General features: G+C 41.4%; 1 protein-coding gene across 2 annotated transcripts in view; it reads right to left on the bottom strand.

Annotated features, from left to right (window-relative positions):
* adcy8 (adenylate cyclase 8 (brain)) overlaps nucleotides 1-26,136 on the bottom strand; it is a 330,936-nt gene that overhangs the window by 265,551 nt on the left and 39,249 nt on the right. For both annotated transcript variants that reach the window (XM_039753982.1, XM_039753981.1), the window contains exon 2: nucleotides 5,963-6,112. In XM_039753982.1, coding sequence (XP_039609916.1) covers nucleotides 5,963-6,112 — 150 coding nt within the window. The remainder of the gene's footprint in view (nucleotides 1-5,962; nucleotides 6,113-26,136) is intronic.

Consider the following 26,136-nt stretch of genomic DNA (forward strand, 5'->3'; position numbering starts at 1 on the left):
CAGAGCTGACTATACTTCCTTAGAAGGCTGGCGTCTTTCAACATCTGCAATAAGATGCTACAGATGTTCTACCAGACAGTTGTGGTGAGCACCCTCTTCTACATGGTGGTGTGTTGGGGAGGCAGCATAAAGAAGAGGGACGCCTCACACCTGGACAAACTGGTGAGGAAGGCAGGCTCTATTGTAGGCACGGAGCTGGACAGTCTGACATGCGTGGCAGAGCGACGGGCGCTGAGCAGACTCCTGTCAATCATGGAGAATCCACTGCATCCTCTGAACAGGATCATCTCCAGACAGAGGAGCAGCTTCAGCGACAGACTGCTGTCACCATCCTGCTCCACTGACAGACTGAGGAGACCCCACACTATGCGACTCTTCAATTCCACCCGGGGGTAAACGTTAACATTATACAAAGTTATTGTCTGTTATACCTGCATTGTTATCACTCTTTAATTTAATATTGTTCTTTATCAGTATGCTGCTGCTGGAGTATGGGAATTTCCCTTGCAGATTAATAAAGTATCTATCTATCTATCTATCTATCTATCTATCTATCTATCTATCTATTATATAGTGCCTTTCTATCTATCTATCTATCTATCTATCTATCTATCTATCTATCTATCTATCTATCTATCTATCTATCTATCTATTATATAGTGCCTTTCTATCTATCTATCTATCTATCTATCTATCTATCTATCTATCTATCTATCTATTATATAGTGCCTTTCTATCTATCTATCTATCTATCTATCTATCTATCTATCTATCTATCTATCTATCTATTATATAGTGCCTTTCTATCTATCTATCTATCTATCTATCTATCTATCTATCTATCTATCTATCTATCTATCTATCTATCTATCTACTGTATATTATACTGTAATACCTTATAAATAGTGGTGAGTATGTGAGATTTGAGGCTACATATTAATAACACAAAAGGGGAAAGTAGAGCAATATAATACTCTATTAAGACAGATCAGTCCTAGCGAGAGTTATTACAGAATATTCTTTCGAGTGAATCTCCCTGTATATTGAAGGAGGAGAATGGGCATCCCAGCCAGATCTGAGGTATGTTTTAAGGGAAGAACTGGGAACGGGTTGGAGATGCCTGTTTGTAGATATTCATTTTTGCAAAAAGCTTATTTTTTCATGTGCTATAATACACCGTCCCACAGTCTTTGTCTGTGTTCTCTTATTATATGATTTCTTCTACGAATGGGTCGATTCGTTCTTACTGAGACTATGGCCCACTTCGGCAAGCGACATGCCAATTTTTAGAAGGTCTAAAATTTCTATTTGTTCATTGAGAGATATCACTTTACTCTCCATCTTAGCCTTTAAGGGATTGTTTTGGTGATTTAATTGCTTTTTAGGAGCCGTTTTCTGCCCGAAACAAGGGTTGCCCACAACACGAGTAGAGAACGAGCGAGGCGCCAGTGCTGGATAAAGAATGAGGATCTGTGAAATGGTGGGAGGCTACAGCAGGCGTAGTCTGCACCTCACTTCTTTCATGTGGATTTAATGCTCGGCACACAGCAAATTCAAATTCAGCTTTTTGGAACTTTCTGGAAATTTTATTTTATTTTTCAATAATTTTTTTGGAAATCTGTGAATATTGAACCCACAGATATAGAGATCATATATGTTTTACATTATATTGCAATACATGTCTACATATTTTTCAGAAAAATTCATATATTTCATGTTCGTAACGGACAACCCAAAATGACAAAGTGAAACCATGTGTTCATAAAGCTTTGCAAATTTATTAAAAATTAAAAATAGAAACCAAAACCTGGCTAGGTGTTATATATTATAGGGATTCATATACTTGTTTTGTGTCTTAGTTGTTCATTTTTGATTTATTTGTATGTTTCACTATTTATTTTATTTTTGCTTTGCAGCTTTTTTTTTACATTTTTTATGCATCTGTCAAAGCCGGCGTTCTGCTCCATGTGTTTTGTGGGCGGTCCCCCAACCCAAGAGGCGGAGCCAGCTGTTCGTAGCGGTTCCTCTCACAGTTCCTAGCGGCTCATTTGTGAAATGAATGTACTTTGCAGTTTCTGGATTTTTGACATCTTGCTTTGTATTTCAACCATTCTTGAGATTTTGTATACTGGTTGTATTGGATTGCCTTATTCTTTTGGGCAAATTCTATTGTCTTTATTCTCCATGGAGCTTCTCTGTTATTGAAGAACTTTTTTTGAGAATAATAAATCTTTTTTAGATAGATTCTAGGTGGCCCTTTTTGTGTCTAGCTGGGGTTTTATGATGTGATTTCCCCCCTCCTAGTGGAAGTGTGTTTGGGACTTACATTGCTTTGGGACTCCTAGTCCATGACACTAGCCAGCAAAGGCATCAAAAATGATCGAACAATGACCTGACCTCTGCCCTCACCGGACGCAAGTCCTTTTGAGAACTTGTGGGCCCTTCGCAAATGTGAGATTTGCAGTGAGGGAAGACGCTACACCTCTATGAACGGCTTTTGGAAGGCTGTGGTTGCTGCTTCAGTGACACCCTGACCAAAAGACAGCAGTTTGTGAGGCTGAGGAACTGTGTGTTAGAAATGATGGTGAACTGTCCTGTCTTCCTTCCTGTTTATCCTCCACACAACAGAATTCCAGCACAATACCAGCGCTTGCCATCTTCAAAACTTTTCAGGGGAATCGTCCATCACTGGCTGCATTAATATTGGAGACGAGTCAGAGTATGGGAAGGTTGTGAAGGACTTTGTCTTGTGGTGCAGAGACAACAACCTACGACTCAACATTAGCAAGACAAAGAGCTACTGGTGGACGTCTAACTTGCCAAGAAACCTCTGAGACCATTCAGAAGGGGGATGTGGAAGGGGTGCGAATCTTCACATGAACAACAGAAGACTGGACTAATCTAACAACACAGTGGGCTTGGACAAGATGGGCCAAAGAAGACTGGACTTCCTATGGAGATTCAGGTCTTTTGATATGTGCAGCAAGCTGTCACACACATGTGTTTGAGGAGAAACCTAAAGGCTTAGATGAGTGTAATTTACTGCTGAGACATGAGGGGGCACTGTCTAGTAATGCTCTCTATTCTCCTTCTCCATCTGCAGAAAGGAAGATCGACACCTCTCCTACTGTGACATCACTTCCGGGATCAGACTATCTGGACCCGCCTCTTCCTCCCAGAATTCAACATAAGAGGAAACAGCAGCATTTTGGATAAACCAACTAAAATTTAACAAAGTCACGTCATTCTTCTTTACCACATGTTTCATTCTCCGCTTTTTGCGTACTGCAATATAGGGGGTGCGCCTTCGGGTGCCCCAGACCCTTTATCTTGTGCTTTTTGTCCATAGTAGCCAGTGTGATGTTCTACGTTCAAGTTTCCAGGAGAAGCTACTTGAGCACAAAAGAAGCATAACGTCTGAACAAAACCTCTCAGGAAAGCCGGCTATATCACAGGACGAACCGCTGGAAGAGGTTGTGGGAAAGAGGATGATGGCAAAATTAGATGCCACCATGAAAAATCCCCTCCATTCCCTCCAGGTGGCGCTCTCTGAGAGAGTACTTTTAGCCACAGGTATGCTCATTACACTACAGTGCGCCTCTTTACTGCCTACTGCTATCAGGAAATTCAGTGCTTCCACCTGACATACTCGTTAGGCTTATTTATTTATTTATATATTGATTGATTGATTGGTCGATTGATTGCATTATCTGTCCTGTGAGATTTTATTCTTGTTTTTAATGTTTCTACTGCTGTATGCATCTGAATTTCCCTTTTGATATTAAACCCCTTATCAAGCGGGGTCATTTTTGCTAAATCGCCTGTAATTCGACCTCTCCAAATTAGAATCATTGCTGTTATTGAACTATCTGGAGTATAAACACATGTCTGGTCTCTTTGTAAAGGTAACATTCTCTAGTTTCACGCTTAGTAGTCAGAATCACTGTAGGTGTGACTGATCAAAAGTTATGCACATTAGAACTCACAGAAAAAATGAATTTTTTTGTTCTCGCCTAAGTTTTTTTTATGAAAATAAAGGCCTCTATAGCTGCAGTAGGTAGGTGGGGACAGAAACACACTATGTACCAACAGAATACCTTGTTGACTACTCACATTTCAAATTTGAAAAGAATACCAGTCAAAATGACATTTTTACACCAGTTTTTATGTGGGCATGCCCAGGTGCTTTTTAGAGGGACCATTATCCACATTTTGGACCGTATGTTAAAAGTGTAATAACTTTGAATGCTTCAACCCACAGATATCAATGAGGGCTCTACTGAAAGCTTACACCTAAAGGAATCTATATCTACACACAGTGTCACTCTATTAGTTATAAAAATAATAAAAACAATAAAAAATACACATTTCTATTTAAAAATAGTCAACACAAGTCTTATGGGCTAAAAATATATATCCATCCATCCATTTCCTAACCCACTGAATCCGAATACAGGGTCACGGGGGTCTGCTGGAGCCAATCCCAGCCAACACAGGGCACAAGGCAAGAACCAATCCAGGGCAGGGTGCCAACCCACCGCAGAAAAATATATATATATATATTTTATTTTTACTTTTTGTTTAATAAAATGCACACAAACTATATACATTTTGTTACAAACTGTTACAATACAGCTCAGCGTTTTTCCACGTGCCACTGATTGTAGCAATCGTTCGCAGGCAGAAAGCACAAGGGCGTGTCACATGTCGCTCTCTGCCATTAGACGTCACCTGGGCCGATTGATCACTTTCACGCCGCGTACATGCATCTATTATTTAATCAAGAGTGTATTTACGTTTATCTGTACTATTTCCATATTTAAAATGCGAAAAAAAACTAGGTGAAATCACAATAAACAACCACGCACCAAGTCTGCAGACTGGCACAAATGCCAGCTTCGCGCAGCTCTGATTGGTTTTGTTTACAAGTTGGTATGGCAAGTTACATATCGGCGTGCTCAGCTGCTCATTGGCTGTAAGTTTGGAGTGTCACTCACAGCGTCCAATCAAACTGGTAGATTCTACCAGGGTTTGGAGTTGTGCGTCATCGTTCAGCTGTCTGTGACACTCGTTGGCTATACGAGGTGCCAGTCACCCCCCAGACCCATCGTAATTGGCCAACTTAGGTGTCAATCAGAAGCTAACACTTTCGTGGTTATTGCCGACAGAAACAAATAACGTCTGATATGATCAATAGAAATGAAAAAAAATGTCGGAGCTAGTCTCGAGTTAAAAAACGTTTTCTGGTGTTTTTGTCCCTTTGAGGATATATCGTGTGTTTTGGACCTAATCGTTTTACTGGATTATATTCCCTGGACAGAATGGGATCAATACTGCTCAGAAATATTGATGTTTGACTTGCAGAGAGCCTTCAAAGGTAGGAAAAGTCAGCTCTTACAAAGTATTTACTTCTCTGTAAAAAAAGATTTAGTGTCAGTGCTGTGGTTGTTGTGTGTCAAAATGGTTTATATCATCGGAAAGATGAGACTCTGAATTTTCATTTGATGGGTAGGGTGTCGAGATGCATGACAGAGGGTCATGCACACATTACTGTGATATGATTGTGACGTCGTAAAATCGTCGTTATGTACCGAGACCGGTACGTGTGCATGTTAAGGATAAAGTTTTATCTAATCTAATCTAAGTTCAAACTCTACGGATTGGGAACCTGTGGCAGTCAATGAAAACAAAGGTGGCCATATTAGTCACTGAATATTTTTGAAAGGCCATAAATGTTATTTGTTAACCGTTACACGTCATTTTCTGTTACCTATGTGTCAGACTTACTATAAAACTTGAAAATAAAATTTTTTTTCAGCGTCTAACACAATTTGTTGAAATTCATGACGTCCTTCTTCACACGTTAAAATCTAGCATTTAACATTTTGTAGTTAGTCCCCCCCCCTTGAAAAAAAAGCAAAGAAGTTAGAAAACAAATATTTGCTCCACGCTTGCTTCTTACCTGTCTTTGATTTTCAGTCTCCAGCCGCAATCTGGCCTCGATACATCTTCTCGTTTCGAGGAAGGCTTGCCGTTGAGCTCTGTCGGAGAGGTAACTGATGAACACTCCTGCCGTATTCATGCACATGAAGAGAACTGCTTGAGCAACCAGCTGCAAAGATAAGAAAAGTACCCAAAATTTAGAAAAAAACTGTAGTGATCGCTCCGACAAAGCCCATCCCTCTACCCATTTACTAAACCACCTTTATCAGCTTTATCGTTATTTTTATTATTACTTATAATAATAAGTAGGTGACTTACAATGTTTAAGATCCTATTGGTTCCACCACCTTCACAAATTCTGGTTGAAATTTCATCATATGGGACATGGGCGGAGTTTAAGGCGTGGCCAAGGAAGTGATTATCAAGTGAACGTAAAGTGAAATAATAAAATGGCACCTAGTGTGGGGAGGATTGCTACTTTCTTTCCCACGGGATTAATCATGGCTGTGAGGTAAAAGTAAGACGCAATCAGAAAATCTAACATCGTTTTAAGTTTCACTCGCCAAACCCCCTGCCCGCTTTGCTTGCCAGCCACTTCGTGTCTCTGCCGCTCGCGTTGTGAAAAGGGGGGCAGAAACGCACCCCAAGGAGACACAGTTGATCCTCCGAAACCGCCTCTTCAATGGTGATACAATGGGAAACAGATACATTTTACTTCCTCTTTGCTCAATCAGCTGCTTGCTGCTGCTGCTGTGCCGTGCCACGTAATCTGCATCTCACGCAGCTCTTCAAACATTTAAAAGCCTGTACAGCAGCTGTCCTACTCTTTGTCTTTTATTTCCGGCCCCAGACGTAGGTAAATCTTTTGGCACAAAGTCTCGTCTCGTGGGACGTACGTTCTTGATATTTTTTAGTTTATTAGTTTAAAATGGAATAAGAATCTGAAAATCTAACACTATTACATTAAAGTTTGATAAATTCTGAAAAGAATGATACCAAACATACAGTGGTGTGAAAAACTATTTGCCCCCTTCCTGATTTCTTATTCTTTTGCATGTTTGTCACACAAAATGTTTCTGATCATCAAACACATTTAACCATTAGTCAAATATAACACAAGTAAACACAAAATGCAGTTTTTAAATGATGGTTTTTATTATTTAGGGAGAAAAAATCCAAACCTACATGGCCCTGTGTGAAAAAGTAATTGCCCCTTGTTAAAAATCACCTAACTGTGGTGTATCACACCTGAGTTCAATTTCCGTAGCCACCCCCAGGCCTGATTACTGCCACACCTGTTTCAATCAAGAAATCACTTCAATAGGAGCTGCCTGACACAGAGAAGTAGACCAAAAGCACCTCAAAAGCTAGACATCATGCCAAGATCCAAAGAAATTCAGGAACAAATGAGAACAGAAGTAATTGAGATCTATCAGTCTGGTAAAGGTTATAAAGCCATTTCTAAAGCTTTGGGACTCCAGCGAACCACAGTGAGAGCCATTATCTACAAATGGCAAAAACATGGAACAGTGGTGAACCTTCCCAGGAGTGGCGGCCGACCAAAATTACCCCAAGCGAGAGACGACTCATCCGAGAGGTCACAAAAGACCCCAGGACAACGTCTAAAGAACTGCAGGCCTCACTTGCCTCAATTAAGGTCAGTGTTCACGACTCCACCATAAGAAAGAGACTGGGCAAAACGGCCTGCATGGCAGATTTCCAAGACGCAAACCACTGTTAAGCAAAAAGAACATTAGGGCTCGTCTCAATTTTGCTAAGAAACATCTCAATGATTGCCAAGACTTTTGGGAAAATACCTTGTGGACTGATGAGACAAAAGTTGAACTTTTGGAAGGCAAATGTCCCGTTACATCTGGCGTAAAAGGAACACAGCATTTCAGAAAAGAACATCATACCAACAGTAAAATATGGTGGTGGTAGTGTGATGGTCTGGGGTTGTTTTGCTGCTTCAGGACCTGGAAGGCTTGCTGTGATAGATGGAACCATGAATTCTACTGTCTACCAAAAAATCCTGAAGGAGAATGTCCGGCCATCTGTTCATCAACTCAAGCTGAAGCGATCTTGGGTGCTGCAACAGGACAATGACCCAAAACACACCAGCAAATCCACCTCTGAATGCCTGAAGAAAACAAAATGAAGACTTTGGAGTGGCCTAGTCAAAGTCCTGACCTGAATCCAATTGAGATGCTATGGCATGACCTTAAAAAGGCACTTCATGCTAGAAAACCCTCAAATAAAGCTGAATTACAACAATTCTGCAAAGATGAGTGGGCCAAAATTCCTCCAGAGCGCTGTAAAAGACTCATTGCAAGTTATCGCAAACGCTTGATTGCAGTTATTGCTGCTAAGGGTGTCCCAACCAGTTATTAGGTTCAGGGGGCAATTACTTTTTCACACAGGGCCATGTAGGTTTGGATTTTTTCTCCCTAAATAATAAAACCATCATTTAAAAACTGCATTTTGTGTTTACTTGTGTTATATTTGACTAATGGTTAAATGTGTTTGATGATCCGAAACATTTTGTGTGACAAACATGTAAAAGAATAAGAAATCAGGAAGGGGGCAAATAGTTTTTCACACCACTGTATATATGTAGGTTTTAAATTGAGCCCGATATAAAGTGTGACGAAAAACGTGACATAAAAAGTCACATAAAATCGTTAGGATTTTAAACAGAGAGAGAGCAGATAAAATCCAATGTCTGTATGTCTGTCCGCTTTCACGAGAGAACTTCTTAACAGATTTAGATCGAGTTTTTTTTCTATAACATTCCTGTTGATTTAATCGTGCTAAGTATCATAGTTCATTTGTGGTACCGATTTGCGACTTCTCTCATCGTGCTAAGTATCATAGTTCATTTGTAGTACCGATTTATTTGCACGAATCTGAGAGAGTCGCAGCGGGCCGAGGGGAGGGGGGACGGGGCCCTCCCCACTCATGCGCCAGCCTTGGGGTGTACCTTACATCCGCTTAGCTAGCGAACGAGAGAACTACTTAATGGATTTAAATCGGGTTTCTTTCTAGAATTTGTTTGAACATTCTGGTCGATTTTGCAACTTCTCTCATCGTGCTAAATATCATAGTTCATTTGCGGTAACAATTTATTTGTGTGAATTCAAGAGAGTTGCAGCGAATCGAGGGGGTGGGGGGTCTTCACTCACACACCTCTTAAATGGTGATACAATGGGAAACAAATACATTTTACCTCCTCTTTGCTCAATCAGCTTCTTGCTGCTACTGCTGCTGCCGTGCCGCGTGATCTGCATCTCACGCTGCACTTCGAACATATAAAAGCCTGTACAGCAGCTCTTTGTCTTTTATTTCTGGCCCTGGACGTAGTTATATCTTTTGGCATAAAGTCTCGACTCGCGGGACATAAGTTCTTGATATTTTTATCTGTTTATCATTTTTAAACGGAATAAGAATCTGAAAATTTAACAACATCACATTAAAGTTCGATACATTCTGAAAAAAATGATACCAAACATGTATATGTAGGTTTTAAAATGGGCCAGATTTAAAGCGTGACAAAAAACGGGACATTAAAAACGTCATTGTTTTACTTCCATTGCAATTTTAGGCTTAGGATTTTATATACTATATAGAGCAGATTTTCTGCAAGCAGTAGCGTCTAAAAATATTCTATGGCTATCCACTAGATGGCAGCACTATAGTAAAAAAACTGCAACTGGGTGCTGTCATAGCGGCTGTATGCTGAGATCCGAGTTACGTCGTACTTCAGGCTCAATGAGACACGACTTAACTCGTACCTCGGGTTCTAAGTGTTAAGTGCGCTATCTGTGCCCCTACCAAACCACCCTACCCCTGCTGTTCAAGGGGCCACTTTATAGCTGGCTTCTCCAGGGATGCCCGCTCCCTTTTGACAGGCTCCAGACATAACACAAGGAGTGTGTCCCTCTGAGGTGAGGTGTGGACCCAGTAGCGTTACGATACTTTTTGCTGTAAACCCATCTTGGGCAGATAGCTCAGCAAGTAAATGAATAAAAGTAAATTTCTGTTCAAGCCAAACTAGAAAACAGTAAGCGCAGAAGAACACATACTGAAAGAGAAACCAAGCCTGCTGTCTCTTAAGCGAAATGCCTTCTTAATCCGATCGGTTTAAGGCTGCTTTTTCAATGAGTGAATGGAGTCGACAGATCTAATAACTTAAGGAGGCCATTCTAAGGACTGAGGGCAAAAGAAGTGACCCCGGGATTTAAGGTTACTCGTGAAGGTTTTCTTGTATGCTGCATTTTTTTTCCCACCATCCTGCTTAAAATGACAGAGCCTCAAACATTTAAAGCAATAGACGTGTCTCCAAAGAGCTTTGCTTTGTCGATCTTCTGAACATTTATTCAGCATTTTTGTTCATGATATACAATCATGTGCAAAAGTAAGGACAAATGGAAATTGTTAGCCTTTTCAACATATCTCTACAGGCAAACATTTGATCTTCATGCCAGCAGTGCCTACAGATAAAGGTGAAATATGTAACACAAATGACAACAATCTAATCTAAATTAACGAAAGCTAGCTGTGCATGGACTTTGGGGACAAAACACAACCTGAAGACCCCCATCAGTTTTATTATATTTGTGAAAATGGAGAAACGTCGGCTAAATCTTAAGAATGACCCAGGGCCGAGGATGTGGATCAACCTTGTGCTTGCCGCCTCACTGGCATTCCTAAGAAGACACTGGCGATGCCATATCTTAGCCATATCGCTGGCATATGAGTCCTAGTATCCTTTGTTTGGAGAACATACCTCCAGACAGACAACATGTTTAGTGACAACTTCAAGCTGTGTCCTCCGTTGCTGAGGTGTTCCACTTAGATGTTGTTGAGCCGTAGTGTTTGCTTCGTTTTGACGTTGTGTCTCTTCATCGTTGTCCTTAACAAGAAGTCGTTGTTGCACTGCGGCGTTTGCTGCACATACGTCTTTAGTAGTGAGAAGTGAGGTGCATGCAAGCAGCAAAAATAATGTAAAAGTGCATGCATGCGCCATCTAGTGGCTGTGGTTGAACGTGAGCAGAATGGACTGCCCCCCACACACACACACACACACAGAGGTCTTTCGTTTATATATGTCTAATGCTAGGTGGTCTCCTGGAAAAAGTAAATCCACCCTACATTTATCACCACTTCAGATCCATCAGAGTAGGGTTAGGTTTAGGGTAAGGGATGTGATCCTTGGCACGCAGACCCTCCATTTAGAAACTAAACATTCCATATTTTATTTAGTTACCCCAAAAAAACTAAAACTTTAAACATTTTTTTTTTATTTTCATTTTAGCCATTAGGATAGGATGAGGCTAAAAGACAGTTGGAGAGGAATACAGCCGATAAGGCGAAAGATGATCCTAAGAGATTCTTTCAGTATTTTAGTAGTAAAGGAACAGTCAAGGAGGAGGTGAAGTGCATCAGGAATAGTAAAAGGGAATTAAAAAATACAAACAGTGAAATAGCAGACACTCTAAACTTGCATTTTTGTGAGGTCTTCACAAGTGAGGAAAAGGATAACCGCCTAGCGGTAACAGGGACTCCTAAGGAGGTGCTGAAGAATTTGGAAAATGTAGAGGGAGAAGAGCTGTGCAGATTAAATAGGCTGAAATTACTTACTGGAGCTGCTTAACAATCTAGCAGCAGCATTCTGAAAACAATCTACATAACTGTAAAGAATTATGATTATTATTCAATGGAAGATCAGAAGAAAGAAGAAGATGAAGAAGGATTTCTGCCAACTGCCTATTTCACAATAGGTATGCATGCCTACGGCTGTCCCGGGCTACCAAATGATAGTGGAAGACATGCCACCTTCTGGCGGCCCTGGCAAAGCACAAACTCATCGTCCCCCATCCCCTGCAATAGTGGAACATTTGTTTAAACCCCCCCGCCTTTCTTCAGAAGTCAGAAACTATTCACATAATTGGAGACCACATTGTGCCAGGCCGGTCTGTCTGGTGGTAACATAATAATCATGAAACATTATGAGACCCCAATGTTTGTATCAGCTTATTGGTTTTGAGCTACTGCAAGTCGTTAGTTCTGCCTTGGAAAATCTTTATTAATAGGCTCCTGCTCAGAATGTCTAACTGTATGTGATGTTCAGGGGAGTCCTGTTGGATGAGCACTGAAGTCTTACTTACTCTGCTATTATCTATCTATCTATCTATTATAAAGTGCCTTTCATATCTATCTATTTATCTATTATATAGTGCCTTTCATATCTATCTGTCTATCTATCTATTTGTTGTCATTGGCGACCTCTGCCATTACCCAGCCAGGATGCCACCTGGATGGAAGGACGGGAGGAGAGTACGTCGGTGAGGCAATACCTCCACTGGGACACTAGAGGGCAGTCCCCTTGGGTGGCTGTGGCACCACAGATTCCCGCAGGGCATGCCGGGAGCTGAAGTTTGGCGCAGCCCTTTTGGGTTCCGTGGGGGCCACTGGGGGAGCTGCAGAGCCCTATAGTGGACCTTCAGCACACCTGGGAGTGATTCCAGGTATTACTGATGAGCCACTTGGAACTCTACCGGAACTGGAATAAAAGGAGTTCCCTCACTTTATTCGGGGATCTAGAGTCGGGAGGAAGGAAAAATGAGCTTGCTGGAATAGGAGTGGAGGCAGCTAACAAACAAATAAATTAGAAAGAGACAGAGAGGCGCTGCGTCTCTTGTCACCCTGTTAGGACAGCACCTCCACCTGTGGCCCACACGGTGGCAGTCATAACACCGTTGCTCTCCTCATTCTATCCGTGCCCTGCGGACTTGGTTGCAGCATGGGAAGCGCTGCTCCACCTCACGACAAACTGAGATCTCCCGTCACACTATCTGTCTATCTATTGATCTATCTGTTATATAGTGCCTTTTATATCCCTCTATCTATCTATTATATAGTGCCTTTCATATCTATCTATCTATCTATCTATCTATCTATTATATTGTGCCTTTCCTATCTATCAATCTATCGATCTATTATATAGTGCCTTTCATATCTATCTATCTATCTATCTATCTATCTATCTATCTATCTATCTATCTATCTATCTATCTATCTATTATATAGTGCCTTTCATAGAGAATGTTATCTACTATATTTTAGGGATGCAGAATTGTCTTATAAGTGGAAAACATGGCAGCATTACACGGAAAAGCTTCTTTTTCTGACGTATATAACTGAAAATGGTATCTGCAGTACCACCTGCACACCTGAAGTTAAGTGTGGCTGGGCCCAGTTGGTACTTGCATAGGGGAAAAGCTTGGATTGCTGCTGGAAGAGGTGTTGCTGAGACCAGCAGGGGGCACTTACTCTGTGGCCTGTCTGTTAATCCCAATGCCCCAGCGCTGTGACAGCAGACTCTGTTACAATATTTTCTTGCTAAGTCAGTAATGGGCTTTGATTAATTTATAACGGTAACACGTGACAAGACACACCTGTTTGTCACTGTTTCATGTTTGCCCAGAGGGGACTGGGTGGTCTCTTGGTCTAGAATCCCTGCAGATTTTATTTTTTTTTCTCCAGCCGTCTGGAGTTTTTTTTTTGTTTTTTCTGTCCACCCTGGCCATCGGACCTTACTTATTCTATGTTAATTAATGTTGACTTATTTTTATTTTTTATTGTGTCTTCTATTTTTCTTTTCTTCATTTTGTAAAGCACTTTGAGCTACATTTTTTCTTGTATGAAAATGTGCTATATAAATAAATGTTGTTGTTGTTGTCATGTATCCTAAAAGTGTTTATTTCTGTTTACAAAAATAGATATCTGTTTGTTTTTGTGGCTTTTTTTGTGTAGATCTAATGAGGAGGCACTTTGGGTCTGAGAGCTCCCCACCTTGAGGGCATTGTGAAGACGTCCTTTTCTCACAGTAACTTTAAGTATAGCAGTAGTAGTGTTTGTTACATGCATCATGTCACACATACGTGCCTGGGAATCACCATATGGACTTTGAGGAAGTAAGCAATACCACCCCAGGACAAGAGGGAGGGCTGCTGTTAACCGTGCCTCTGCCCAGACAGGAATGTTGATGATGCCCAGTTCTGGCCACGCCCCTTCTGCTTTAGATGATATAAAAGAGGGTTGTTTCCCAATCATGGAGTCATTTATGGACCCATGGAGGTCATCGACCTTGAGAACAGAGCACAGAGCTCCCATGGAGGTTATTTTAGAGACAGCTGATTTTGTTTACTTTGTTGGGTGCTACGTTTGCTTCTAGATTATGAACTTTTTGAAAGGGGTAGCCGGGTTGCTGCCCCGACATTCTTTTTTTGTCATCCTTAGTTTGTACCTCGGTCACAACAAAGAACGGTGACGTTATTACTTGCATGCCAAACAAGAATGGATTACAGATTGCACTTACAGTTTCTCCATATGCCTGCCAGTCCCTTCCTAACTCTCTGTGTGTCCACCACAAGGTTTAATTATAATAATAATAACAGAAACTCTTCAAGGTTAAATGTGGATTTCAGGAAATAACGAAAGCCCAAAATTTCCTCCAATTCTTGTGTGATATTAAAAAAAATCCAACGTCTGACCTTTCAGCACTGCAGTGCGCACAGAAGGCCTGCTAAATGTCAGCATCTCTCTTTCACAAACACTCAGCTGCGGCCAAAATTTCTTTGTCATTGGGTGCCATCGTCTGCCAAGAGGAGAGCTCACTGCGGATCGTTTCTAACTGAGTGCCTATGGCGAAACTCATTTCTAAATCCTAAATGACATTCAATCACATTGGCTTCTTTCTAGACATTCTTGGGAAACAATTTATGAATGTCATTTGTCTACTTTTTAATTTACTTTGTAAAACAAAACAGTCCTATCTATCTATCTATCAAATTTTGCCTTTTAATATCTATCTATCTATTTATCTATCTATCTATCTATCTATCTATCTATCTATCTATCTATCTATCAAATTTTGCCTTTTAATATCTATCTATCTATTTATCTATTGTCACACATACATGTGAGAGGTTCGCCTTCTGGGTTCATCTAAGATAAGCACTACCACCCCGGGACACCAGGGGGTACAATTGCTAACCACCTTGTCTCCTTTTCCTCCCACAAGTCTGAGAAGACAATCAATGAGGGCAACTGAACCTGCCTCTTCCAGTCCACAAGCTATAAAAGCAGGGTGCTCCTGAAAGGAGGCATCTCATTTGGGAGATGAGCAACCAACAAGGTGGAGCTTCAACCCTAAACCTTGACCTCATCTTGCTACAAGAAGGCCTTAGCCAATGACATATTGTACATTGTTGGTTATGTTAGCTCCATTGAGTGCCAGCTATTTTTGCTTCTGCCTTATCAAGTAAACGAGGTGGACCGGTAGGCACATCTACATTTGGTTTGGTCTGCTGTGTTTTTGCCAGTCGATGAAACTATCTATCTATCTATCTATCTATCTATCTATCTATCTATCTATGTGTTATATAGTGCCTTTCATATCTATCTATCTATCTATCTATCTATCTATCTATCTATCTATCTATCTATCTATCTATCTATCTATGTGTTATATAGTGCCTTTCACATGTCTCTATCTATCTATGAGTGTTATATAATGCCTTTCATTTCCATCTCCCTATCTGCAGCCCATGCCCAGTGTCTACTTCAGTTTCACCAGCAGTCAACCACACCCGCATGATCAAGTAAATGAGGTGGACCGGTAGGCACATCTACATTTGGTTTGGTCTGCTGTGTTTTTGCCAGTCGATGAAACTATCTATCTATCTATCTATCTATCTATCTATCTATCTATCTATCTATCTATCTATCTATCTATCTGTGGCCTAGAAGGACCGGAAGAGGGACTATGCCTCCTCCAGACCATGAGAGGGCAGCGGCCCTGGGTTGAATGGGGGCCACGGGAACGGAGCACGAAAGCTCAACCCTATAGGGGCCTGTGGCCACTGCCAGGGGGCGCCCAGATGCCTGTGAAGCCCTGGGTGTCAGCACTTCCACCACACCAGGCAGTGCCTCAGGAAGTCCATCGGAAAGCACCTGGAGTACGTCCTAGTGGATATAAAAGGGACTGCCTCCCTCCAGTCAGCTGCTGCAGTCTGGAGGAAGAGGACAGAGCTTGGCGGAGAGGAATGGAGACCAGTAAAGGACTTGTTGAAGGACTTAAGAGGATGATTGGTGTAGGGGCACTGTGTGCTATGAACTTTCTAAATAAATGTGTTATTTTGAAGACATGGAGGTGTCTGTCTGTCAGTGTCTGGGGCTCACTTCCACACTATCTACCTATCTACCTATCTATCTAGCATATATAGTGCCTTTCATATCTATCTATGTATCTATAATATAGTGCCATTCATGTCTGTCTATAATATAGTGCCTCTCATATCTTTCTACCTGTCTGTTTATTATATGTGCCTTTCATATCTATCTATCTATCTATCTATCTATCTATCTATCTATCTATCTATCTATCTATCTATCTATCTATCTATCTATCTATCTATCTATTTCTTTAACTTAAAGGTTGTGGTTTTCTTCTCAATCTTAACGCTCTTCTGTAGTCTCTGTGAATTACCCCATTTACAATATGAAAGCAGATACTCCAAATAGATTCAACGACACTCCACCCACAGCATTACTTTCTGGTTGATGGCAGAGACCCCCACCCCTTCACACACACTCACTCACACATTCCAGCATTATGACAGGGGGGGACCACCATATCCCAAAAATGAAGATTTACTCCAGCTGTTAGGTGTCTCTAGGTTTGTGGACAAGAATTTACACCGAGGCTGGGACCATCTGCTGAATTAACATCACAAATTAGTAGGCAACAGCTGGGTGATCTGTAGAACTGAATGCCACAGCCTCCCAAAGATAAATGCCTGTTTCCTGAAGACACGGGCACCATGCGGTGCGGCACATGCTCGGCTGAGCACAGAAGCCGTTCTTTGGGAGTGCTGCCTGACATGCCTGCCACATATACAAATAAATCAGGCTTCCTTGAAGCAGCACACAGGAGACTCACGCCATTAGCAGCAGGCACACAGCCCACCGTCTGCAGCCAGAATCAGTTTTGGGTCCATTCATTAATTGACACCCCTGCCAAATTAAGTGACTGTCATCTTTTTAGCATTTTTTCTCCAAAATAGTAAAATGTCCACTTTGCTACAAGATGCACAAAATCCCCAACGTTTCTGTCAGTGCCACTAATGCACATTATGGTTGTGTTAACGATTGAGTGCATTTTCTTCTACTTTTGCGAGAAACTAGCCATCGATTTATCTGCTTTTAAAACTCCATGCCCAATCTTTATCCACCATTTTGTTTTTTTAAGCCCTCAGACTTGCATGTTGGCACACTGGTACTTCCCCTCTAACAGTAGGGGGATGGCTCCTGGTCAGAGCGAGTGTCATGAAACACTGCAGTGTGCCGTCTCATCAGAATCCCTTTTATTCACCAGTACTTTAAGGAACAGAAATCTAACTTGGCAGCCCCTGGCTGGAATACAAAAGCCATTTTTATATCTTTTGTTTTGTTAATTTTTGACTCATTTCTTTATAGTAATAGTGTTGGTCATTTATTTTTTTAATATTTATGCATATTTATTTGTGCACTTTGCATTTTGTGGGTGGCCCCGACTCCTACATCACCACATGGGGCTGCCCTCAGCCCTATAAAAGCAGGGGTATCCCTCAGTCCCTTGCGGTTCATTTGAATACCCTTGGGAGTTGGTGAGTTTTTTTGCTTTGATTTTCTGTGCTTTGATTATTTTGTATATTTCTGGATTTTTTTTTGGACCCATTCTCTTTTTCTACACTTCATTTGCTCAATTTGCACTTAAAACCTGTTTGCATTTGATTACCTTGGCTTGTGCAGGTATTCCCTGTTGTGATTCTTGTGCTCTTCAGAGCTTCATTGTTTGTTGCTTTGCACCTATAACCTATTGTCTATGGGGGAGGAATGAAAGCTTTCAATTCATCAAAAAAGTTCGATCTCTGGTTTTTGACAGATCTCGATATCGATATCTCGATGATGGGTGTGTGTCTGTCTGTGTGTGTCACAGTTTCTTGAGGACGGTCCACAGCTAAAACAGCTGGGCGGAAAAATACCAAACTTGAAACTTAAGCCTGTGATGAGGTGACGATGTGCTGATGAGTTTTTGAGCCAAATCGTATGAGAGAAAGAGGCCCTCTAGAGCAGGGGTTCTTAACCAAATGCTGGGGGTATGAGACTCGATCTCTGGGTACTGGTATTTATTTTATTTGATGTACAAATTTATACTTGGGTAGTACGTGAAAGAAATGCGATAGAATCTTCGAGAACATTCGGCATTTCCTGCAAATGCTTGTATTTAATTTTACACGTGTGTATTTACTACAACTTTAATTTTAAATTTAATACGTTTTCATTTTAATATTTAAATTTAATAAATGTATTTTTACTGAACAAGCGTGTATTTACTCGTTTATTGGCAACATACGTATCTCGAAGACTCTAGAAGCGCGTTTTGCATTGTATATAAAGGCGGTGACTGCGCGCTGCCATTCATTCTGTCTTTGACTACCATTGTGTACATAGTGCTTTTTGCAGTTTTTCTTTTTTCCTTTTACAGATTTTCTGTAAAATGTCGTCTGTCAAAAAACGAAAGTGGAATGATTCATATATTGGTTTTGGCTAAACCTGTGTGGCAGAACAAAAATTTGGTAATGAGAAATGGAAAATTGAAGCCATCAGAGGCCTCATGTATAACGCCATGCGTAGAATTTGCACTATAACATGGCATAAGCACAAAAGCGTAAATGTGCGTACGCACAGAAAAATCCAGATGCATAAATCTGTGAGTTCGCCAACTTCTACGTTCTTCTGCCAGATAAATCCCGATCAGCGTGAAAAGTAACGCTCGTGCATGCGCCTGCTCTCCCATCCCAACTCCTCCCAGAATTACGCCTTTTTGAATATGCAAATCAATATAAATAGCCCTTAAGCTCAGCCTTCTGTGAAAAGGCAATGGCAAAAGCGAATACCAAGTGGAGGCAAAGAAAAACGTACTATTTGTTGGTTTAAACAGTGGGATAAACAACAAAAGGAAGTTGATCGAGTGACATAGAGTGTTGGAGAAACTTGAAAGTTCAAGTTCACAAAGTCGCCGAGTGCCGAAATAAAAAAAGAAGTTATCAGATATTAAAGTCGCCGTGAAAAGGCGAGTCGTAGCCCATTGTCTGTGTGTCATATGAAAGCTTATTAGGGTACAGAGAAAAAAAAGGCACACAGTGGGAAAAAGCATGAAATGTCAACTTTAATCTGTAGATTTCCACTTTAATCACGTAGTTTATTTTGTCATTGAAGTAGAACATCATAAACTTCATCTTAAAATTGTTTAATTTACTAGTTTCTCAATCCCATTGTAACTAAAGTAGCACGTTAAATGGTTTGTTTTGTATTTGATCTTCTATGTGCTCTGTGTGTGTGAATCACTACGTGCTTCCGGGATTTCTCTTCCTCCGACAGGACACAGAATGCATTACATCCATGATATTACAGCTCTCTGAATAGTTAAAATACTGAGATTTATACGTGATATCATTTTCATGATGATAGGAGTTAAAGCATGTTATTAAACATGGGGGCCCAGTGACCCAGTGATTGTTCATGTCTCACGCAAGATGCTTGCTGTGCCCTGCGTGACCTTCGATGAAATACTTTATTGTAGCAGTACTGTCTCTTTCAAACATACTAACCCCCAATTCCTGTCCTTCCTTTTCTTTCTCCAAATACCCAATCGCCACGCAATCAGCTCTGTAATAGACATTAGGCCATCTGTAAGCTTAGAACGCCAATTTTTGAAAACTTTTAAGGAACTTCGAAATATTTTTGTAGTACATGTTTAATTACTCTATCCATCTATCCTTCCAGTGTTGCGTCAGCACCAGCAAGAATACATCGCCAGGCAGGAACAATCCGTGAACGGAGCGCCAGTGGCTTGCTAGTGCAGCGACACCATGTAATTAAAGTTAAAGTTTTATCTGTATAATATAATAAACATATTTTGCTGCATTTCATTTTAAAAATATCGTCATCATATGTAAATATGCGCTTTATAAATTGGCATAGGTTGTGCAATAATATAACTAGTGCAAGTTTACAGTGAGGTGATTGTACTTATAAGTACAGACAGTTCTACAAGGACCACTTGATGGACTAATTGAGTGCGTTAATGGTTCTTTGGATGAAACAGTTTCTGAACCGCGAGGTCCGTACAGGAAAGGTTCTGAAGTGTTTGCCGTATGAGAGCAGTTCAAATAGACAGTATGGCTGAGGCAGCGTGTGCTTGATGCTGTATGCCGATAATTCTCTTTCCGATCAGCTGCTGTGATTCACACTCAGATACAGTGATATAAATACTCCGAGTGGTGCAGTGAGAGTAATATGGAAAAAGATGATCCACTGTGGCAGCGTTTCTCAACCTTTAAGTATTTGCGAACTGAGTTTTCATAGCAGTTTTAATTGCACCCCCCCTAAGGTTTTTTTGAAAGGAGCCCACTAATACCAATTTGTTCTTCTTTAATTAATGATATATCATAGATGCATCATTTATTATACCTACTTAACTTTTATCGACATTTATCTAACTCTATATTTACTTTTCTAGTATCAGAATGTAGTTTAAGTTCATTTGTTTTGGTTTCCACAGATGTATTTTTCATATTTTCGATTCTTGTTTTCTTTTTTTCACATCTTCCCGCCCCCCCACCTTTTTATTACTTCGCTCCCCGCAATTGAGAACCACTGCACTTCTAAAGCAGTTATGGCATTTGGAATAGTTAGACCATTCTGTGGACCATTATATTGTTACTGGTTAATTACAATCAGATGCATTAAACTAATAAACAATATGCGGTTTATTTCAGTGTACTTACAAAGCCACATCAGGGATGTGGATCTAAAAAAGAAAGGATAACCATACAGGAACACTGCTTTGATGCTGGGTGCCGCCATTCTGCAAAACCGAGCAGAGAACTTGCGTACGACAGGGTATGAGGTACCGTGGAAATGTATGTGGCTTTACGCCAAGTTTAGGTTTTATACATCGTGTGATTTAAACGTGGAAACGGGCTTACACAACATTTTTGTGCGTATGCACCATTTATACATGAGGCCCCAGGACTGAGGGAACATCTCGAAAGCAAACACAGCAATCATGTTGGTACATCAATTGATGCTTTTAAGTTGAGAAGAGTTCTTTATGATCAGAAAGCAACTCTTTCATCATATGGGTTTGCTGCACCTGGAAAACCTTTTTTTTGGAAGCTTCCTACAAAGTTTTGTACACGATTGTCAAAGAAAAGAAGCCCCACACGAATGGGGAGACCGTCGTGAAACCTTGGGCACTGGAGATGGCAAAAATCGTGCTGGGAGAGGATGCCACGCAGAGCAATTGAGTCAGGTGTCCTTGTCCAACGACACTGTACACCAGAGAATTAAAGACATAAGTCAGGACATAATAACCCAAGCTGTCAGCAAGATTAAACAAAGTCCTGCAAAAATCAGCATGCAGATCGATGAATCAACTGACGTTTCAAACCACAGTCAACTGCTTGTATTTGTACGCTATGTACATAAAAAGAACATCAAGGAAGAGTTTTTATTCTGTGAACGACTTGTAACAACAACCAAAGCAGTTGACGTATTCACGCTGATTCAATCATTCTTTGATCACCATGAGTTGGCATGGGATTTGATTGGGTCTATTTGTACAGACGAAGCTCCTACCATGATTGGCAAAAAATCGAGTTTCATTGCTATGGTCAATGAGAAAGCTCCACATGTGCTCTGTACACACTGCGTTTTACATCGGCAAGCTCTGGTAACCAAAACAGAAGAGGTGATGGGAATACTTGTGCAAACGGTCAGTTATTCATGGACGTTGTCACAAACGTGCATTTAGGAGACAGCTAAAGGGCCTGGGGAACTGTAATGCTACACCAGACCAGGGGGTGACAGGGTGTGCTGACTGTCTCTCTCAGTTTCTTGCAGACCATTCCTAGGGAATTCCGGCGCATCTGATGACGTCACTTATGGCGCCTCTGATGATGTCACTTCCGGTTCCGGACTAGATGACATCATTTCCTTCCCAAGCCCTTAAAACCGACAATCTTACCTCCGAATGAGCAGTTCTGTTTTGGACTCAGTCTTGGGAACATCTCTGTTCAAGTATCTAAAAACGTTTTGCAGCTGGGAAATAATAGACGGGTGGCTGCCCCAAACCTTTAATGATGCCTGGAGACTCATTCTTATCACAATGTGCATTGAACCATCGATTATTTCAAAAATTCTGTGATGAAATTGGAGCGGAACACAGTGTGTTACTGCACCACACAGAGGTGCGTTGGCTGAGTCGTGGCCGTGTTTACGCGCATATAGTAGAACTTCGGAATTAAATTCTCGAATTCCTCAAGCATCAACAGTCCCCCAGCTGATCATTTAGAAGAGGAACATTTTATTGTTAGCCTGGGATATTTGGCTGATATTTTCAGTCTCCTCAATGATTTAAACATATCAATGCAGGGAAGGGATGTGGACATTGTTCAAGCCAGGGGAAAAGAAAAGAAATTGCCTATCTGGTGTCGCCATGTTGAAAGCGGAAACCTGGCAAACTTTCCAATCCTTGACAATATCCTTATTGGAGATGGTAAAACACTACCTGTAGAAATACTTCAGGAAGTCAAAAATCATTTGGAAGTTCTAAATACAAAATTTGAGGGTTACTTTCCAGATTTTGATGATCTTAGCATGGAATCTGTTTGGATACAAAACTCTTTCTCATTTGATATATCGAGATTGAGTGATAATGATTCAGCAAAGGATGATTTCATTGACTTCCAAGAACATCCAAGAATGAAAGCTAATTTCGAATGGGCTGGGATGGATCCATGAAGCAGTTTTGGTGTGAGGAAATCCCAGCTTACCCAAGCTTGGCAATGAGGGCAATGAATGTTTTGGTTCCTTTCACAACAGAATTCTCTGCATTATTAAATCTGAAACCAAAATGGAGAAATCGACTTGATGTATCAGATGACATGTGAGTAGCTTTGTCCGTAACTGTTGTGAACTTGGACCCGGACACAGACAGACGGACATCATTGGCTCCACCACACACTGTTTATTTACAATAATTATTTACAAATCCACGTGCACTCCCCAGTGCCTCTTGCACCGATTTTCCCCAATTGTCCAGGCCACACTGTCCTTTGTGTCTTTCTCTCTTGACCGCCTCCCGTCCTCTCTCCAGCTCTGTCCACTTCCACCCGACATCCACTGCTGACTGGAGGAGATGGCTATAAATGGGAACCGGATGGGCTCCAGCTGCTTCCCGGCAACCAGTCCTGGCCACACCCCAGTGTGGCGGAAGTGCCGGCTGTGCACCCGGAAGCCGTCCGGGTGTCCCCCGTCGTCTTCCCCCCAGCACTTCCTGGTGTGGTGGAAGTGCTGGGCTCCAGGGCTGTTCAGGCAGGGTCCCTACAGAGCTGCGCTTCCGAGCCCTTTACCTGAGGCCCCCAACATAACCAGGACGGACGCCCCCTTGTGGTCTGGAGGAGGCACAAGCCCTCCTCTGGTCCTCCTGGGCGTCCCGGCATGGCTCCAGCCCCGGCCGTGGACCACAGTGTATCCTGATTCCATGCTTTGATTGCACAAAAACAACAGCAAATATCTCACTAGATTAGTGAAAGTCTGTGTTATGTGGTCGAGATATTAAAAAAACTTGCACATTTAAGTTTGTTTTCTTCTTTTGTGTAATACTCAACTATAAGAAGTAAAATGATTGGTTTATTAGCTGAAACAGTTGAATCAAAGTTATATTGTAAAATAGTTGTAGCTGTTTGTATATTTGTCATTTTTTGATATTTTGATAGTTATCAATGCTTACGATTTTATTTTATGTTCTCTTCCTAGCTATCCATATCTAAAGTACAGTAAATTCAAGCAGCCTGTCACTCTGACATGACATGTGATGAAGACCATGGAGCGGCTGCTGCTTCACCACCTGAGGCCACAGGTCCGCCACACCCTCGACCCTCTGCAGTTCACATACCAGGAGAAGGTGGGAGCGGAGGATGCCATCATCTACATGCTACACCGATCCCTCTCCCACCTGGCAGTGGTGCTGTAAGAATTATGTTTCTGGACTTCTCTAGCGTCTTCAACACCATCCAACCTCTGCTCATTAGGGACAAGATGACAGAGATGGCAGTAGATTCATACCTGGTGACATGGATCGTGGACTATCTTACAGACAGACCTCAGTATGTGCATCTCAGAAACTGCAGGTCTGACATTGTGGTCAGCAGCACAGGAGCGCCGCAGGGGACTGGACTTTCTCCGGTCCTGTTCAGCCAACATACATCAGACTTCCAATACAACTCGGAGTCCTGCAAAAGTTCGCTGACGACCCCGCAATGGTGGGCTGCATCAGGAGTGGGCAGGAGGAGGAGTATAGGAACCTAAACAAGGCTTTGTTAAATGGTGCGACTCAAACCACCTACAACTTGGTTTTGCTGGTGGATTTTAGGAGGTACAGGCCCTTCACAGACCATCAGAGGTGACTGTGCGGAGGGTGCAGACCTATAAATACCTGGGAGTGCAGCTGGATGATAACCTGGACTGGACTGTCAATACTAATGCTCTGTGTAAAAAACGACAGAGCCGACTATACTTCTTTAGAAGGCTGGCATCCTTAAATATCTGCAATAAGATGCTGCAGATGTTCTATCAGACGGTTGTGGCGAGCGCACTCTTCTACGCGGTGGTGTGCTGGGGAGGCAGCATAAAGAAGAGGGACGCCTCACGCCTGGACAATCTGGTGAGGAAAGCAGGCTCTATTGTAGGCACGGAGCTGGACAGTTTGACATCCGTGGCAGAGCGACGGGCGCTGAGCAGACTCCTGTCAGTCATGGAGAATCCACTGCATCCACTGAACAGGATCATCTCCAGACAGAGGAGCAGCTTCAGCAACAGACTGCTGTCACCGTCCTGCTGCACTGACAGACTGAGGAGATCATTCCTCCACCACACTATGTGACTCTTCAATTCCAACCGGTGGGGTAAACGTTAATATTATACAAAATTATTGTCTGTCTGTTATGCCTTCATTGTTATCACTCTTTAATTTAATATTGGTTTTTATCAGTATGCTGCTGCTGTAATATGTGAATTTCCCCTTGGGATTAATAAAGTATCTATCTATCTATTTGGAAATCATACTAGCAACTATTATAAGGAATGGTGATGATTATTTCGACAGTCAAGTAAAGGGGGTATGGGACCATATTGGACAATCCATTGGGGGTCTGGAGTCATCAAAAGGTTAAGAACCCCTGCTCTAGAGGAACCCTCAAATACCGTAATTCTGCAATGTATTATGAATTCTTCTCGTCAACTGCTATTTTATGATCAGAACGATCAGCATCAGAATGGTAAATCATTAACGAAATGTTATAGAATACTTAGGGTAACTTGGTTCCTAGGCCGCAAAGCCTACTGATGCTTATGTCTGAATTTTTGGAAATAAATTTTAAAGACTCTGTGTTGCCTTCTGTGATACTAGCCAGAGTTTTAAATGAGATTTCCTCCTCTAACGAGCATTTTTGGGATTTTGTGCTTGGGAACGCTCAGATTTCATTGCTCTCACCACCATTCAGAATGAACCGCAAGGGACTGTGGGTTGACCTGGTAGAGCATGGCCAGCATGTTTGCCAGTGTCTCTCTTTCACAAACATTCAGCTGTGCCTAAAATTTCTTTGTCATTGGTTGCCATCGTCTAACAAGAGGAGAGCTCGCCGCGGATCGTTTCTAACTGAGTGCCTATGGCGAAACTCATCTCCAAATCCTAAATGACATTCAGTCATATTGGCTTCTTTCTAGACATCCTTGGGAAACAATTTATGAATGTCATTTGTCTACTTTTTAATTTACTTTGTAAAACAAAACAGTCCTCTCTATCTTATCTATCTATTAATCTATCAAATTTTGCCTTTTAATTTCTATCTATCTATCTATCTATCTATCATACTGTGCCTTATCATATCTATCTATCTATCTATCTATCTATCATATTGTGCCTTATCATATCTATCTATCTATCTATCTAACATAGTGTGCATCTATCTATCTATTTATCTATCTATCTATTGCCAGGCATACATGTCAGAGGGCTGC

Source organism: Polypterus senegalus, chromosome 5 (assembly GCF_016835505.1).
Source record: "Polypterus senegalus isolate Bchr_013 chromosome 5, ASM1683550v1, whole genome shotgun sequence".
NCBI classification, from domain to species: domain Eukaryota; kingdom Metazoa; phylum Chordata; class Cladistia; order Polypteriformes; family Polypteridae; genus Polypterus; species Polypterus senegalus.